This window comes from Vicugna pacos, chromosome 9, assembly GCF_048564905.1.
Source record: "Vicugna pacos chromosome 9, VicPac4, whole genome shotgun sequence".
Lineage (NCBI taxonomy): Eukaryota > Metazoa > Chordata > Mammalia > Artiodactyla > Camelidae > Vicugna > Vicugna pacos.
The window spans coordinates 2,515,859-2,533,013 of record NC_132995.1 but is presented as its reverse complement, the minus strand read 5'-3'; the positions used below and the strand labels follow the sequence as shown (position 1 = coordinate 2,533,013).

Genomic DNA, 17,155 nt, shown 5'->3' with positions numbered 1-17,155 from the left:
CAGGGCTTAGGAGAAGGGGCTGAGAACTGGTGTGAATCTTAGACTGGTGTAGAAACTGGCAGGCAGAAATTGAGAGAGCATTTAGAGGGAATGGATAGGGTTTATCTGAGGGGAGGGACTTCAAGGGGAAACTGCGGCTAAGCAAGTTTTAGGACAGATGGGACTTAAACTGTTAGGATGTTGAGCTGTGAGTATGACTGCTATACAGACCAAGGGGAGAGAAAGAAGGACTTAAGAGAGGAGTAACAAAGGAAAGTCCCCGAGAGAGGTGGAGCTTAGTAATAAGGGCTGAGCAGAATTGGGCTTAGCAGCTTGAGGTGGGACAGAGGTGGGGGCGAGGCTTAGGGAGACTATACAAAGGAGACTATACAAAGTGTGGTAAAGCTGTGCTTTGAAACTTCATCCGCATCAGAATCAGTTAAAGGGTATTTTAAAACGCAGGTCCCTAGGCCCTACCCCTAGGGTCCCTGATCAGTGAATTTGGGGCAGATGGTTTGAGAGCTTAACATTTATAACAAATTCCCTGGTGATGCCACTGCTACTAGTCTCCAAGTTATACTTGAGACCCACTGACTTCAGGGAACGCTTTGAAAGTGCGAGGCAGAATTAATTTCGAGTGAAAGTTGTGAGAGGCGGAGCTTCAATGCTATGGGAGGAAGGGGCGGGGCTTAAATTCAGGGGCGTGGTTCATCTTAGGAACCTCTGAGAGGCGGGGCTTATGAGAGAGGGTGGAGTTCTAGACGGGAGGGGATTGGAGGCGGGGAGGAAAAGGGAAAACTTCATGGGGCTGGGAGTCTGAGGCGAAGGGCGGGGACTATGGTAATTAAGCTCTGAAATAGGCGTGATTCGGGATAGAAGAGGGGGTTTAAACGTTAAATTTACATAAGGGGCATGGCTTATCCGGATGTCCAGAGCGTGTGGGCGGTGCCCTGAGATGAGGCGGGCGCACAGAGCGCAGGCGCACTTTGCTCTACTCATCCACCGGAAGCGGCCGAGGCTCTCCCCGCCCGCGTTCCCTAGCCAGTGCGCAGGCGCACTTCCCCTTCCCGGTCGCCGCCGCCGCCTCCTCTTTCCGCTCCTCCACGCCGGCGCCTCGGAGACGGGCGCGATTTCCGCTTCCGGGCGGGCGGGCAGGCGGGCGGCGCGGGGCTGCCGGGGAGGGGGAGGGGGCGGCACTTCCGGTCGGGCCCTCGGGTCTCCCCGGAGCGGCGGCGCCTCCTCCGCCTCCTCGGCCTCCTCCCGGCGGAGACCCCGGCGCCGGTGAGTGACGGGGCGCGTGGCCCGGGGGCCCGGGGGCCCGGGGGCAACGTGGGCGGGGGGCCCCGCCCTGGCCGACCCTGGTCGCCAGAACGTCTCCATCAGTGCTTCTCCCGGTGGGCCCTCTCCAGGGGCCCCCAGTCACTGCTCCCCCATAAGACTACTCCAGGTATCTCCCACTAATGCTCCCATGCAGGACAGCTGCGCCCTCATTCGTGGCGATCCCCTAAACTGCTGCCAGGGCCCCCTACTAATGCTTTATCGTACGATCTCTTCTACAGAGCCCCCCGTCATTGCTTCTTCCAGGACAGCCCCCAAAATGCATTGCCCGTCCCCATGCAGGGCAACTACCCATGAACCTGCATTTAGTATCCCCTATAGGTTGCCTCCAACGAATGTTACATTAGTGCTTTACAGCAGGTCTGCCCCCCATTTTCTCTGTCCACGGACAAAAGCCCCCAAAGCTCCTAGCCATCGCCCCCCCATACCCCTTCTGTTGGTGTAAAAATACTTCTCATTCTGGTCAGCGGCCAAGAATGCCTTTTTTCCTTCTCCATTTCCCCTGCCCTAATAATTCTCCTTTAGAATACTCCTTTGAACTCAGCGACCTCCTCCCCTGCCAAAAACAGCTCTGTCTAGAGTTGTGCTCTCACACCCGCATTCTCTCCCTCTTCAGGTAGAAATAGCTGCCAGTTTAGCCCCAGGCTCCCGTGAAACACTTCTGTCCCGCTTCCCACCCCACCCTCCTCTGGGTCAGCTCCTGTCTGCTGGCCTCCCACAGAGCAGTGCCCTGCATGAGGCTTTCCTTCTTAGAATGCCCCTCTCCCCCAGTGCTAACGGCTCTCATCCTGAGCTGCCTCTTCTCATCCAGCTCTCACTCCCTCCTCCTGGACAAAGTGAAGAAGACTCCCAGCTTCACTAGGGCAAGACCTCTTTTTCCCTCTAGGCAGTCATTCATTCGCATGCATTCGCTCTTCACTGAGCGAATATTCATTGTTCTAGGTCCAGGGCATACAGCCGTGAAGGAGAGAGAGACATACACAGTCTTTGTTTTGTAGGTCTTTATAGTCTAGTTGAGGAGACAGATCAAAAGCAAACAGATAAACAAGATCAATGCTGTTTTCTGGGTTTTCTGACAGCCTTAGGAGCTACTTCAAAGGTGAAACCTGAATTAGCAGAGGTAACTTAGTCATGTAAAGATGTGGGTGAACTGTTCTAGGCAGAGGGAAGAGCAAGTACAAAGGCCCTGAGGTGGCCATGATCATTGTGAGGGGGATGCCAGTGAGGCTGGAGCAGAGGAATTGAAGGGAAGAATAAGGACAGAGGAGGTTTGCCCTCACAGGGCATTGGAATCAGTCATCTAGCCTTTGTCAGCTCCACCAAGCTAAGAATGTTCTTCATGAATATTCTTCATTCATTCTTTTGTTCAACAACTGTTTGTTTGATGAGCACCTACTGCACACTAGGGATGCAGCAGAGAACAGGAGACAAAAGCCACTGTCCTCAGGGAGTGCATATGCTAGTTCATGGTGCAGAAAATTAAAAAGCAAAATACATACATGCGTGTGAAGAACATACAGCAGGATAAGGGCATAGACTTGCAGGGTCCCCGCTGTCAGAGGGGGTGGCAAGAGGGCCTCTTTCAAGAGATTCTGATGATATCTTGTCCCCCCCAGAAAGCCCTGTGCCAGAAAGTTACACCTGTGTGTAAAGCCCTCTCCTGGACAACTGTGACTCATCAGGGGGCTGCCTTAACAGCTCCCCTCCCCTAAGTGTGAAATGGTTAAGAGGATGAGCCCTGGGTTCCACTAGCATTCATATCTCTGAGCAAACCACTCCCCCTTTTCCTAGATTCATTCATTCACTTATTTAACAAATATTTGTTGAGATGGGCACTGTTCTCGGTCCTGGGGATAGAACAGTGAACAAAACAGATAAAAATCCCTGCCTGCTTGAAGCCCACCTCCTCAAGGGGGAGGCCAGCATCAACAAGACAGACACACAGGCTATATGGTTTATCAGATGATGCTACCTAGAAAGGAGAGAAATGAAGAAGGCTGGGGTGAGCAGGAATGTGGGTCTGGGTGACAGGTGACAGTGGTCTTGGGGCACCTCACTGAGAAGACAGCATTTGAGCAAAGACGTGAAGGAGGTGAGGGAGTGAGAGAGCTGCTGTGTACATGGGAGTCAGAGCATTTCAGGCAGAAGCAGCACCCAGTGCAAAGGCCCTGGGGCAGGAACAGAACTGGCACATTGGTGGAGCAGCCAGGAAGCTGCTGGGGCCGTGGAGGTCATCTTTCACCTACTTTGAGCCAGATGGGGTCACTGCAAGTTTTGAGCAGAGGAGTGACAGTGACATGGTGTGGCCTTAGTCCTCCTGTGTGCTAAATGAGAATAATAGTGATGCTTATCTTACGAGTCTGTTGTGAAGTTTGATTGAGACAGCAACGTAAGGCACCTAATCTGGTGCTTGTTAGCATTCAGTAAATGCCAGTGACTAGTCCTGGGGTTGGGTTGCAGGGAAGTGGGTAGGGCAAAGTTTATTTCCAGTATAAGGTGGAATGAGGGCTTTCCTTTATTTTGGGGAGAGAAATATTGAAAGCCGGCATGTGGTGAGGGTAACAGCATGTACTCTGTAACCCCACTGCTTGACTTCAACTTTTGGCCCTGCCACTGGTTACTAATGTGACTTTAGGAGATTAATTGACCTCTCCGGCCCTCAGTTTCTTCCTTTGTAAAATAGAGTTAATAATCTTAACCATCTTCTAGAGTTGTTGGGAAGATTCATTGAATCGACACATGTTAAGGATTTAGAAGTGTACTTGGCATGTGGAAAGCAGTCATTCAGTGTTACATGTTACTATATGTTATTATTATTGTTATGAATAGGCTAGAATTTCATCACAAGGCAGCTTTGTTGCAGCAGAGTGGCCCACAGGTCCTGGCATCAGGGAGACCTGCTTTCCGTTTCAGTGGCTACATGACCTTGGCGAAATGACCCTGTCCCCCTCTCCTCAGTTTCCCTACTTACAAAATGGGTCCAGTAAATGGTCCAGGACTATTATGAAGTATCAGAGCGATGGTACATAAGAAACTGGTCAAACAATAAACATGAGTTGGTTGACTGTAACTGTGGTTGCTATGGGACTCCTGACTCTTTTGGGGGGGTCCCGCCCACCATGCCACTCTCTGTATGAAATCCATGACACATCTCCCCTTAGAAAGACAGCAAGTTATGGCTTGGGTCCCCTAAGAGAGGAAATGCCTCTTATTTCCCAGTGGAAGTGATCGTGAACCTGATCAGTTTTGTCCCCCAGTAATACTGCCTGCTCGCCTCTGAGCAGCAGCCCTTTAGCATCTGCCCACCCACTCTCAGCACCCTCTGCATAACATCACTGCCACCAGAATTCGTTCTCCTGGGGATACCTCACCACTTTTAGCTCCCTCTGCTAAATGTCCTCCTCCTTCCCTCCCTCAGGGAATTCTGGTCAGCCAAGTCTCATCCCTTCACTTATTCAACATTTATCAGTAGGCATTACAGCTATAAATTTACCTCTGAGTACAGCTTTAGCTGCATCTCCTAAGTTTTGGTATGTTGCTTTTCCATTGTTGTTGATCTAATTTCCCTTGTGATTTCATTGTGATCCACTGCTGATTTAGGAAGGTGCTATTTAATTCCTACATTTCAGTAAATATTGAGTACCCACACTGTGCCAGGCACTATGTGAGGTGCTGAGGGCCGAGTGGTGAGCAAGACAGGCCAAATCCTCACTCTCTTAGGTGAGAAGGCCAGACAGTAAACACACAGCAAAGGAAATATACACAGTAAATTGGTGGCAATGACTGTGATGAAAAAAAGCAGGATGAAGGGTTAGTGAGTGATAGAGTGAAGGGTGCCCCCTCTCTTGGAGATGACACCTGAGCAGACACTTGAAGAAGGCAGGGGTGGGAGCCTTGAGGTCTGGGGAAGAATATTCTAGGCAAGAGGGAACGGTCTCCCCACTTCACTGCTCCATCTGTTCAGGATGGTAACCACCTCCCCCTCCACCCAGCCCCTTGTATAAATGCCCCTCATTGCCCAGAAAGCACCCCAAATAAGGCTCCTACCCCCACAGTTCCACCCTCCCCTTCCTCCTCAGGGAACAACCCTATGGGAGGAGGTGGGGGGTCCAGCCACGGACTTGCTCTGTGACCTTGGCTAAGTCACTTGACCTCTCTGTGCCTCTGGTGTGTCAAATGGGGATGATAGTCCCTGTGTTATAGTCTCACAGAGTAGCGGTTAGGGTTCAGTGAGTTAGTATGTGTGATGTGCTTAGAAGAATGCTGGCCCGTGGGAAGTGCCCAGTCCACATTAGCTGTAAACACGTGCTCTGGTGGAAGCGAGCCAGGGCTGGGCTTCCTTCCTGGGACACCTCCCCTCCTCTTCTCCCTGCACCCCTGCACCGAGAGCTTTCTCCCAGTCCACCCAGCCCACTCCAGCTGTCTCCCAGACTTAGGTTCTGCCCACAGGCTTCCACGAGCACCGAGCCACGCCTCTACTCCTTCCGGAGATGAGATTAACTAAGGGAGCGTGAAGGGCATAGGATGTTGACTTTCATCCAGGGACACCCAGAGCTGGAGGCTAAAAATACTGACCTCCGGGGTGTGGCAGAGGAGACACTCACCTTTCACCTGTCAGGGGAGAAAGTCAGCCAGATGGATGGGGGCCCCTGGGCCATGGCCTTGGTAAACCCCACTGACCCCTGGAGCATGCTGGGCACAGAGCCAGGCCCCCAACAGAGAAGGACGATGGCCAAGAAGCAAGCCAGACTTTGTGGGCCCTTCTCCCAAGGGCTCTCCACCCACTCAGTGGAGTCATTTCCTGAGGCCCCTGGGTGGGTCTGAGGCTCAGAGATCAATTGTAGTAGCTGAGGTTTGGCAGGGTGGGTGTGGACAGACATGGACAGCTGCAGTCTGGAATGAAAAGTCCTGTCAAGGAGGTGCCCAGAGAATGACTACTTTCATGGAGAGGGCAAGAAACCCCCACAGGGGCAAGGACAGCAATCCATGCTCCCTAAGCACCTGCCGTCAGTCTCCGTCCAGGTGTGTGATGTCACTGAAGGTACACATCGCTCCTGGGACTGAGCGAACTGTGCCAACCAGTATGTTGCCTTTCATCCTGCTTCAGCCCCTTAAATTCCCCTGCCTCCTTGGGGTTACTGCCTGCTTTTAGCCGTAGAGAGAACGTGGACCAGGAAGGAGCTGGGACTTGAACCCAGGTCTGCCCAGGCCCAGGGCCACGTGTCTCCTGCTGTCAGGCTGCCTGCTTTCAGTGCCAACGCCCCTGCCGCAACTCGTTTGTGCCAGGCAAGCAGTGTCTCCTTCCGACCCTGTAGTGAAAGAACGCGCCCCTCCCCGCACTGACTTCACTCCAGCTCTCTTGCTTTGTCCTGACTTTCTAGTTGCACTCCTGGTGATGAGAGTGAGAACAGTGTGACTCCTCCACTTAAGGAAGCGTCCACCTGAAGGGCCTTGCGTACATAGCAGCCCTGTGCTGTGGGGATGTGCTTTGTCACCTCCATTGGTAGATGAGGCACAGAGAGATTCAGGAAGTTGTCCGTGGCCACACAGGTAGAGAGTGGCGGGGCTTAGATTCAAAGCTGGCATTCAGGCTCCAGAGGCCACCCTCTTAACCACTCTGAGAGGAGCTATTATTGTCATTTGACGAAGGCGAAACCTGAGGGGATTGAGAATGAGGGCTGGGGTGTGTGTGTGGTGGGGGAGGTGGGGGCACAGAGCAGAGGGCCTAGGACCTGGGTGCGTAGAATTGAGGCCTGAGAGGGTTTGCAAAGGGGACTGAGACCAGAGACCAGGGGTGCGGAGAATTAGAATCTGAGCAGAGAAGGTCGAGGGCCAGCAGGCAGTGTTGGAGGTAGAGGGTCTGTGGGCCGGTCAGAGATGTGTGAGGACCCTGGTAAAAAGGGGATGAGATGAATTGGAGAGGCCAGGGGAGACGAGGAGCAAGGAGGACCCAGGAAGGAAGCGATCGGCTGAGTGGGACAGATCAGTGGGGCCAGCGAGCCAGGAGGAAGACTGCTCCGTGGGGTGGAGGGACAGAGGGACAAGACTGGACGTTGAGGGAGACCCGGTGCTGCCCTGCTTCCTCAGCCGCGTCCTCTTCTCCGCAGGGTCTCCGGTCTCTCACCCGCCCAAGATGGAGGCCAACCCAGCGGGCGGCGGCGCCGGGGGTGGCGGGAGCAGCGGCATAGGGGGCGAGGACGGGGTTCACTTCCAGAGCTACCCCTTCGACTTCCTGGAGTTCCTCAACCACCAGCGCTTCGAGCCCATGGAGCTCTACGGGGAGCACGCCAAGGCGGTGGCGGCGCTGCCCTGCGCCCCGGGGCCCCCGCCGCAGCCCCCGCCGCAGCCGCCCCCGCCGCAGTACGACTACCCGCCCCAGTCCACCTTCAAGCCCAAGGCGGAGGCCCCTTCCTCCTCCTCGTCCTCGTCCTCTTCATCCTCGTCGTCGTCCTCCTCCCAAGCCAAGAAGCCCGACCCGCCCCTGCCGCCTGCCTTCGGGGCGCCCCCGCCGCCCCTATTTGACGCCGCCTTCCCGGCCCCGCAGTGGGGCATCGTCGACCTCTCGGGACACCAGCACCTGTTTGGGAACCTGAAACGCGGAGGGCCGGCATCCGGGCCAGGGGTGACGCCCGGGCTGGCCACTCCCACGGGGACCCCCGGGCCTCTTCCCGCCCCCTCGCAGACCCCGCCGGGACCCGCCGTCGGGGCGGCCTGCGACCCCACCAAGGACGACAAGGGCTACTTCCGGAGGCTGAAGTACCTGATGGAGCGGCGCTTCCCCTGCGGCGTGTGCCAGAAGTCCTTCAAGCAGTCCTCGCACCTGGTCCAGCACATGCTGGTGCACTCGGGGGAGAGGCCATACGAGTGCGGCGTCTGCGGCCGCACCTACAACCACGTCTCCAGCCTCATCCGCCACCGCCGCTGCCACAAGGACGTGCCTCCGGCCGCGGGGGGACCACCGCAGCCCGGCGCGCCGCTCCCGCCGCTGGGCCTGCCCACGCCCGCGCCCGTCGCCGGAGCCCCCGCCGCCGCCGCCGCCACGTCGGTGTCCTCTGGCCCTCCGGCCACGCCTGCGGCGCCCGCCGCCACCTCCACCGACGGGAACGCGGCCCCCGCCCCGCCTGCGGGTGTGGGGGTGCCCCCTCCGGCGGCGGCGGTGGCGCCGGGGGGCGGCGACGGCCCGTTTGCCTGCACGCTCTGCTGGAAGGTCTTCAAGAAGCCCAGCCACCTCCACCAGCACCAGATCATCCACACGGGCGAGAAGCCCTTCTCCTGCTCCGTGTGCAGCAAGAGCTTCAACCGCAGGGAGAGCCTCAAGCGGCACGTGAAGACGCACTCGGCCGACCTGCTGCGCCTGCCCTGCGGCATCTGCGGGAAGGCCTTCCGCGACGCAGCCTACCTGCTCAAGCACCAGGCGGCCCACGCGGGGGCGGGCGCAGCGGGGCCGAGGCCCGTGTACCCCTGCGACCTGTGCGGCAAGTCCTACTCGGCGCCCCAGAGCCTGCTCCGGCACAAAGCGGCCCACGCGCCTCCCGCAGCCCCCGAGACGCCCAAGGACGGGGTGGCCTCCGTCCCGCAGCCCCCGCCTGCCTTCCCCCCGGGACCCTACCTCCTGCCCCCCGACCCCCCGGCCACAGACAGCGAGAAGGCGGCGGCGGCCGCAGCGGCCGTGGTGTACGGCGCCGTGCCGGTCCCGCTCCTGGGGGCCCACCCGCTCCTGCTCGGCGGGGCCGGGACCAGTGGGACCGGAGGCTCCGGCACCAGCGCCCCGGGAAAGACGTTCTGCTGTGGCATCTGTGGGCGCGGCTTCGGGCGCCGCGAGACCCTGAAGCGCCACGAGCGCATCCACACGGGCGAGAAGCCGCACCAGTGTCCAGTGTGCGGCAAGCGCTTCCGCGAATCCTTCCACTTGAGCAAGCACCACGTGGTGCACACCCGCGAGCGGCCCTACAAGTGCGAGCTCTGCGGCAAGGTCTTTGGTTACCCGCAGAGCCTCACCCGCCACCGCCAGGTGCACCGGCTCCAGCTGCCCTGCGCCCTGGCCGGGGCTGCCGGCCTCGCCACCACCCAGGGCGCGGCAGGGGCCTGTGGCCCAGGCGCCTCGTCCACGTCGGCGGGGGCGGCCGACGGGCTGAGCTATGCCTGCTCGGACTGTGGCGAACACTTCCCGGATCTCTTCCACGTCATGAGCCACAAGGAGGTGCACATGGCAGAGAAGCCCTACGGCTGCGACGCCTGCGGCAAGACCTTCGGCTTCATCGAGAACCTCATGTGGCATAAGCTGGTCCACCAGGCTGCTCCCGAGCGCCTGCTCCCGCCCTCGTCTGGCGGCCCGCAGCCCTCGGATGGCTCCAGCAGCACCGATGCGGCCAGCGTGCTGGACAATGGGCTGGCTGGAGAGGTGGGGGCGGCCGTGGCGGCGCTGGCAGGGGTGTCCGGGGGCGATGATGCGAGCGGGGCGGCAGTGGCCGGGGCCGGTGGGGCTGCCAGTTCGGGCCCTGAGCGCTTCAGCTGTGCCACCTGCGGCCAGAGCTTCAAGCACTTCCTGGGCCTGGTGACTCACAAGTACGTGCACCTAGTGCGAAGGACCCTGGGCTGCGGCCTCTGCGGCCAGAGCTTTGCGGGGGCCTACGATTTGCTCCTGCATCGCCGCAGCCACCGGCAGAAGCGGGGCTTCCGCTGCCCGGTGTGTGGCAAGCGCTTCTGGGAGGCGGCCCTGCTGATGCGCCACCAGCGCTGCCACACGGAGCAGCGGCCCTACAGGTGTGGCGTGTGTGGCCGCGGCTTCCTGCGCTCCTGGTACCTGCGGCAGCACCGCGTGGTCCACACGGGTGAGCGGGCCTTCAAGTGCGGCGTGTGCGCCAAGCGCTTCGCGCAGTCGTCCAGCCTGGCGGAGCATCGGCGGCTGCACGCGGTGGCCCGGCCCCAGCGCTGCGGCGCCTGCGGCAAGACCTTCCGCTACCGCTCCAACTTGCTGGAGCATCAGCGGCTGCACCTGGGCGAGCGCGCCTATCGCTGCGAGCACTGCGGCAAGGGCTTCTTCTACCTGAGCTCAGTGCTGCGCCACCAGCGCGCCCACGAGCCGCCGCGGCCTGAGCTCCGCTGCCCCGCCTGCCTCAAGGCCTTCAAGGATCCCGGCTACTTCCGTAAGCACCTGGCAGCCCACCAGGGCGGCCGGCCTTTCCGCTGCTCCTCCTGCGGCGAGGGCTTCACCAACACCTACGGCCTCAAGAAACACCGCCTGGTCCACAAGGCTGAGGGCCTGGGGGCGCCTGGAGCAGGGGCCGGCACCTTGGCCGGGAAGGATGCCTGACCAGAGGGGTGCTTCCCACCCTCCACTCCAATCAGATGTCCTTTTCCAGACTTGCCCCTTTTGGACACTGATCAGACTCTTCCTCCTCCTCTGTTGCCCCATCCATCCTCCAGAACTTCAGACAGACTAGCCTCCATCAAGGCCAATGCCATGCAAACTCAAGACTGAATCACTCCTATCCCAGACTCCCCCGGCCCTCCTCTCGTCCTATCAGACACTGAACTTGATCCTCCGTCCAACCCCATTTTGTAACCCTCAGCCCCCTGCCCCAGCAGCGTTCTGTCCCCCAATGAGCTCAGTGGAGATGGGTCTGAACTGCCTCTCCCCCTTCCTTTGGAACCAGGCTGGACAGCAGAGTATGAACGGTTTGGGAGGGCACAAGAGGGGACTGGGTGCTCTTGGATTGGGGGGGCGGGGGGTGGTATGGCAGACGCGGCTTGTATAGAGCGGAGAATAATAAATCTTATCAACAGGGCTGCTGGAGTCCTTTCTTGCATCCCAGGGGAAGGGGATTTGGTGCGGACAAACAGAAGGTTGGGAACTTTTGTTTCCTGGAATTTCGATTCCCCAGCACCTTCTGCCTCCCCCTCACTCTTTCTGCTTTTCCTCATTCAGCTGGTAGGTACTGAGGGTTTACCATATCCAAGCTGGACATGGAGCACCGGAGGACGTGGAAGTATCACCGAGGGCTGAGAGCACGGAGGAGTCACCTTATCAGACTGGGAGGGCTGACCAAGCTTCCTGGAGGATGATGCCTGAAGGATGACATAAAGCCACAGGAGTTAGCCAGGTAAAGTGGGCAGAGGATTCCAAGTGGAGAGTTTAGTGTGTCGTAACTAAAACCAGATATTCCATAGAATTTCAAATAGATGAGTGTGACGCAAGGTTGAGGATGGGAGACTGAAGGGCCACAAATTCCAAATAGCAGAGCTTGGATCATCTAGTAGGTCAGAGACTGGTACCTGGCAGCTGCTGGGTAAAAACCACTGACACATTTTGTTCCACCCGTGCATTAAAAAAGAAAAAGTTGACTTAGTTGCCAACCTTGGAAAATAAAAAAAATTTACATAATAGTAACTAATGCAACTTCTGAAAAATGTGGAAGATGTAGCGATATGGTTTGCATCCTCTGGGGCTGAGGTCCTGTTGCTGTTTGGATGTGGTATACGTTCTCCAATCTGCCATCAATTACCACCAAATCCCAACACTCAGCCCAAATGTCGGTGGCCATATTTCACCTCGCAGGTGCTGGTGTTTCTCCCTCAAATCCGGCCACCTTCTTCGCTTATTTACGTTGTCACATGGTTCCTCTAGACACGTTTGGAATCTCTTCTCACAGCCACAAGGAGCTGTGGGTTGGTGACAAGGTTAAGGTTGGGGTCGGTGTTTCTGAAGGATGCATGTGGCCACAGGATGGAGAATAAGGAGGGCAGGGCCTGCATGGGTGAGATGACGGTTGGCTTGGTCCATGAGAGTAGTGATGATGAGGGGGAGAGTGTAGCTCAGTGGTAGAATGTGTGCCTAGCATGTACGAGGTCCTGAGCTGAATCCCCAGCACTGCCATTAACGGTAAATACTGTTAACCTAATTACCCTTCCTCACTCTCCAAAAAAGTAGTGATGATGAAAAGAAGCATTCAGACTCCAAAGATATTTGGCTCAACAGCAGGAAATTGACAAGGAATTAGGGTGAGGAAGAAGGCTTAAGGAAACTGACACAGTTTCTAGCTTGGGTGGTGATGCCAGTGACAGGAAGTACTTTTCTTTGGTGAAAACAGTGAATTCTGTCTGTTCACCTTATGAGTTGTCTATGGGATATCTTATGGGGGTGTTGGGTGAACAGGTAGAGGTGCAAATCCAGGGCTGTCCTTCCTCAAGAAGCATCCTGATCACAGGAGTCCCTTCATTTTGCTAAACTTCCCTGACCCTGATGAGGAAACAGAGGTTTGGAGAGAGGTACGCGGCAGCTCACAGCTGCGGGCAAGACCACAGCGTGTTCCTTCTATTCCCACCCCTGAAACACGAGACCAACATAGAGGAAACCCTTCAGAAAGTCCTTTAATAGGAATAGAACTGGAGGTTTCCCACCTCCAGATCCCATCTCCTCTTGCCCCCTACCACGGTAACTCAGCTATTCCACACCCACAAATGCTGGCCAGGCCACCATGCTGCCATCCATGAAGCCTTTTTGGGGACAGCCTGGGACCCGGCAGTAAGCTGTCTGCTTCAGATTGGGAGTAGAGGAAATCAGAGAAACTTGAGGCTACTTTGTAGACCTGGAGGACCATGGTCTCTGAGCCAAAGCTTTAGGAGGGGGCTTTAGATGGCTGTTTTCAGTCCGGGTTTTCAGTTTCCTTGGAAGAGGAGTCTGGGTGGCTTAAGGAGGGACCACCATGGGAACGAGGGTAGTGGCTCCTGGAGTCAAAATCCTTATGGTTGGGCTTACATCCTTGAGACTGTTGAGTGCTCTAGACTGTGACTTGGGGACCCTCTGGCTTTGAGGTGATGGGATCCCAGTCTGCATGGAGGAGCTGGTGGACGTCTTCTGCCTGAGGATGGGTAGGCATCTCATGTTCAGTGCAATCCAGTGAGGTAGGCAAAAGATTAGGCCCGAAGGTAGTCCAGGTTCTGCAGATGAAGGGCTGGCCCAGGCTCACTGTGGTGCATTCCCGTTCTGCCCCTTCTGCTCAACTCGGGCCCCCCCTCCCCACAGTGCCCAGACTCTGATGTGACAAGCTGTGTCTTGCACGGGGACAACCCGGAGGGGAGGCAAACGGGGCAATGAAATCCAGCCTGTGCCCCTCGCATTTAGATGCATTAGTACCTTTCTCTGAATCTCACGGAGGTGTTGTGTGGGTTTGTGAGGGTCCTGAACCTGGTTCTCCCTCTGCTCTCCCACTTGGCTGCTTACTGCCATCTGTGTTAGCTCTTATGTCATCTCTGCCCCAATTGCTCCTCTTTGTCCCCAGCCTTCTTTTCCCACCCCCACCCTGCCACCTGTCTCCTACTTCCCCTGATAATGCTTCTTTGTGCCTGCTCTCCCAGACTACTGGTCAACCTCTGCCTTCACTTTGGCTCTCTCCCCACGCCCGTCTTCCAGAGTGTTTCCTGCCCCACACCCACTCCCTGACCCCTCAGCCCCCGATGCCAGCTGGTTTCCAGAGTCTCCCAGCCCCAGCCCCGGCCCCGGCCCGTGGAAGTGGGTGCGCTGGTGCTTGCGGAAGTTGGAGGAGTTGTTGAAAGTGCGATCACAGAGGGTGCAGCGGAAGGGGCGCTCGCCTGTGTGGATGCGGGCGTGTCCGCTCAGCACCGAGGACTGGGTGAAGCCCTTGCCGCACACGCCGCAGTGGTAGGGCCGCTCGCCCGTGTGCACCCGCTCGTGGTCTCGCATGTCTGAGGAGCGGCGGAACGGCTTGGCGCAGAACCTGCAAGCGAAAGGCTTCCCCACCGCCGCGCCTGCTGCCGCCGCCGCCATCACCACCTCCGACCTCTCCCGGGGCACCCCGGGCCGCTGTTCTCGAGCCGCTGCCGCCTCCGGAGGCCTTTGAGAGGTCCCTGCCTCCACCCCATGGCGGTGCTGGTGCCGCAGCAGAGGCGCCAGGGCCTTGAAGGCTCGGGGGCAGAGTGGACAGCGGTAGGGCCGCTCTCCCGTGTGCAGGCTGTAGTGGGCACGGAGGCTGGCGGGTCCTGGACAGCTGTGGCCGCACACGTGACACCGGCTTGGGTCCCCACCCTGCCCACCACCCTCAACCCCAGCCAGGTGGCCATGTTCGTGGAACAGCAGCTCGGAGACCAGCCGGAAGGCAGCTGGGCACAAGGCACAGTGAAGAGGACCTGGCTCCGGGGGCTCAGGTACCAGCGTGGTGTCTGTCACCTTCACCACCTGGATCTCAATGAGGTCACTCGGGGGGGTGGCCGGGCGGCCATCATCAGGCACCAGAACCTGGGTGAGGGGGAAAAGAAACAGAGGAGCCTGTGGACTCCGCCTCAAGGCCTCCCCAGCACCCATCTCCTTTGTTGGGTACCAGGCCCCTCAGTTTCTAGATTCCGTTCTCCATCCTCCAGGATTCTGGCATATGCCCATCCAGAATTCCCCTCCTATCCAAAAAAGATCACAGATCCAGCCATTTCTCTCCTCCATTGCAGTTAAAAGCCAATCATTTCTTACTGTGACAACTGCAAGAGTCTCCTAAACCTCTAAATGCCTCTGTTCCTATGCCTGCATAGGAGGAGGTACCCCACCTCCCCAGAGCAGCCTGAATGGCATTTTGAAAATGGAAACCAGATGGAAATCATTTTCCCACCCGAAACTCTCCCATGAATCCAACCGCACTTAAAATCCAAAACTGTCATGTAATATCCATCACGATCCGGCTTCTGCTTATCTCTCTGACCCCAGTGTAAATATAAGCCTGCACACAGCTGACTTCTCTCGTCTAAATTTAGCTCCCCTACCCCCCACTCTTATCAGCTCACTCTTTCTCTACGGACCATAACACAATAAGTCCTGTTTATTGTCTCTCTCCCCTACTCGACTGCAAGCTCCAAGAGAATACAGTTTATCTGTCTTGTTCACATCCCATCTATCCAGCTCAGTAAATGTCTGCTGAATGAAAGAGTGTCCTCAGATACTCTCCTATCCTGACTGGGGTTCCAAAGTCACCTGGAGCAGTCATCTCTCCCCTCTTTCAAATCCTCTCTTGGGCATGGAGATGCATCACTTAGACCCTTGCAGAATCATCCCTCCACCCCAACGTGGGTGCCCCAACCATACCGCCACACCCGGCTTTCAGGGTCACCTTTCCAACCTTCCAGTCAGGTTCACTAGCCCTAAAATTTCTAAGGCCCTGCCCTCTGAAGGCTCCGCCCCCTTATTAGACAAACTCAGTCCCTGGGAGGCCTTTCCCTGGACCCGTCTCAGATTCAGATGTTCCACCCAGCCCCCTCCTCAGGCTCAACCCACCCAAGCACCGCCCCTCCGACCTCATAGGCTCCTCCCTAAGCCCGGCCCCTCACCTACCCCAAGAAGCCCCGCCCCTAGGACCGGAGCCCTAAATATCTCCCCCGCCCAGTCCTAAGCCCCGCCCTGGCTCCGCCCCCGCCCCGCGACCTCCTGCCGCCTCAATCCCCCTGCCTAGGCCCTTTCCTCGCCCGCACCAGGTCCGGAGGCTCCGGGGATCGCGGCTCCGGGGCCGCTGAGCTGGGACTCTGTGGCTCCGGGCGCGCGGCAGCCATCTTGTGCCCAGGCCCCGCCCCCGAGGCGAGTGGTGGCTTCTGGAGGGGGTGGGGCCCGGGCTGGCGTCAGAGTCGCCACGCAGGCGCACTGGAGGGAGGGGCGGGGCTTTCAGGGAGCCGGGTCTTCCCCTCCTCCGGGAGAAAGCGACGAATTTTTTCGCACTTACCTGTCAATCCCCGCAGGAGATAGCCCGCGTGGGGCGCTGGCTGGCTGCGAACTAATTCGAATTTCTTTCTAACCTATATGAGTAGGCTCTGGCAGTCAGTTGACCCTCATCAGAATTTAATAACCTTTGTTCTGTTTTCATGCTGCACGTTTTTGTGGGCACGTCCTCTGCATGGCTGGTGATAACGTAGCGAGGTAAAGTTCATAAACGTAAGGATTTTTAAGTCCGTTTGCAGAAAGATATTCTGCAAACAGCAACACTGGTGGTACTGGGGTTTATTAGCAAAAATCCGCAGGTTGTGTGACATTTGGGAAACGCTCCTTTGGAGAAAAGAGCCCAGAAGACAGGGGTTTCCGGCAGCACCAAGGACAGGGCTGAAGTCTTAGCCGACGGCTTTTTCCTTCCATGGCCTGGCTGTGTGGCCTTAGAGAGATCACTACACTCCTCTGGATCGTGCCTGCATTTTCCCATGTATAAAAGTGTAGACGTTGTAAGACCCAATAAGAAAGAGATATGTAAGACCTTTGGAACAACCTTAAATTGTTTTCTTGGAAGGGTAGGCGATGACTAAACATGATGATCAGTCCTAAGTTCTTTGTTTCTCCTCCTTACGGGAACATGATAAGATGTCTTTCCTCTGCAGTTAGACCATGGGTGTTTCTTTGCCAGTGAAATATAAGTGGAAGCGACGTGTGTCAACTTCAGCACGTCGTAAGAGCCAGCAAACTGTTTACCACTTTCCATTCCTGCTGTTCGCGCTAGGGAATCTGTTGGGTGAAGTGAAGTTTCTATCAGCCCGAGTTCCAGAGTATCTACAATGAACAGAACTTGGTGCTGATCTTCCTTGCATATATAGCATTTAAACTAAATGTTTCCTGTGTTAAGCCACTGAGCTTTGGGGTTGTTTGTTACTGCAGCAGAACCTATTCTATCTTGACTGATAAGCATAGAGTGTCTTTCTTTAATCTTATTATACACCATTTCTGTGTACAAAAAGTATTCAGAATCATATAAACATCTCCCTGTGCTCACTAACAGTCTATACAACTTTACCTATGCAACCTAAGCCCTCTGTGTTTCCCTATCCATTCGCCCCTCTCTCTCCCCTGACGTTGTTAGATTTC

General features: G+C 56.8%; 2 protein-coding genes across 2 annotated transcripts; one reads left to right on the top strand and one right to left on the bottom strand.

Annotated features, from left to right (window-relative positions):
• The first annotated feature begins 1,101 nt into the window (after positions 1-1,101).
• ZNF865 (zinc finger protein 865) lies at positions 1,102-11,104 on the top strand. The gene is made up of 2 exons (XM_072968331.1): positions 1,102-1,260; positions 7,425-11,104. The coding sequence occupies exon 2, from the start codon at positions 7,451-7,453 to the stop codon at positions 10,628-10,630; it is 3,180 nt and encodes a 1,059-aa protein (XP_072824432.1). The 5' UTR covers positions 1,102-1,260; positions 7,425-7,450; the 3' UTR covers positions 10,631-11,104.
• Positions 11,105-12,669: 1,565 nt separating this feature from the next.
• Positions 12,670-15,913, bottom strand: ZNF784 (zinc finger protein 784). Its single transcript, XM_072968407.1, has 2 exons — positions 15,787-15,913; positions 12,670-14,572 (listed from the first exon to the last, which is right to left on the bottom strand). Exons 1-2 carry the CDS (start codon positions 15,862-15,864, stop codon positions 13,676-13,678), a joined length of 975 nt encoding a protein of 324 aa, XP_072824508.1. The 5' UTR covers positions 15,865-15,913; the 3' UTR covers positions 12,670-13,675.
• Positions 15,914-17,155: the final 1,242 nt, after the last annotated feature.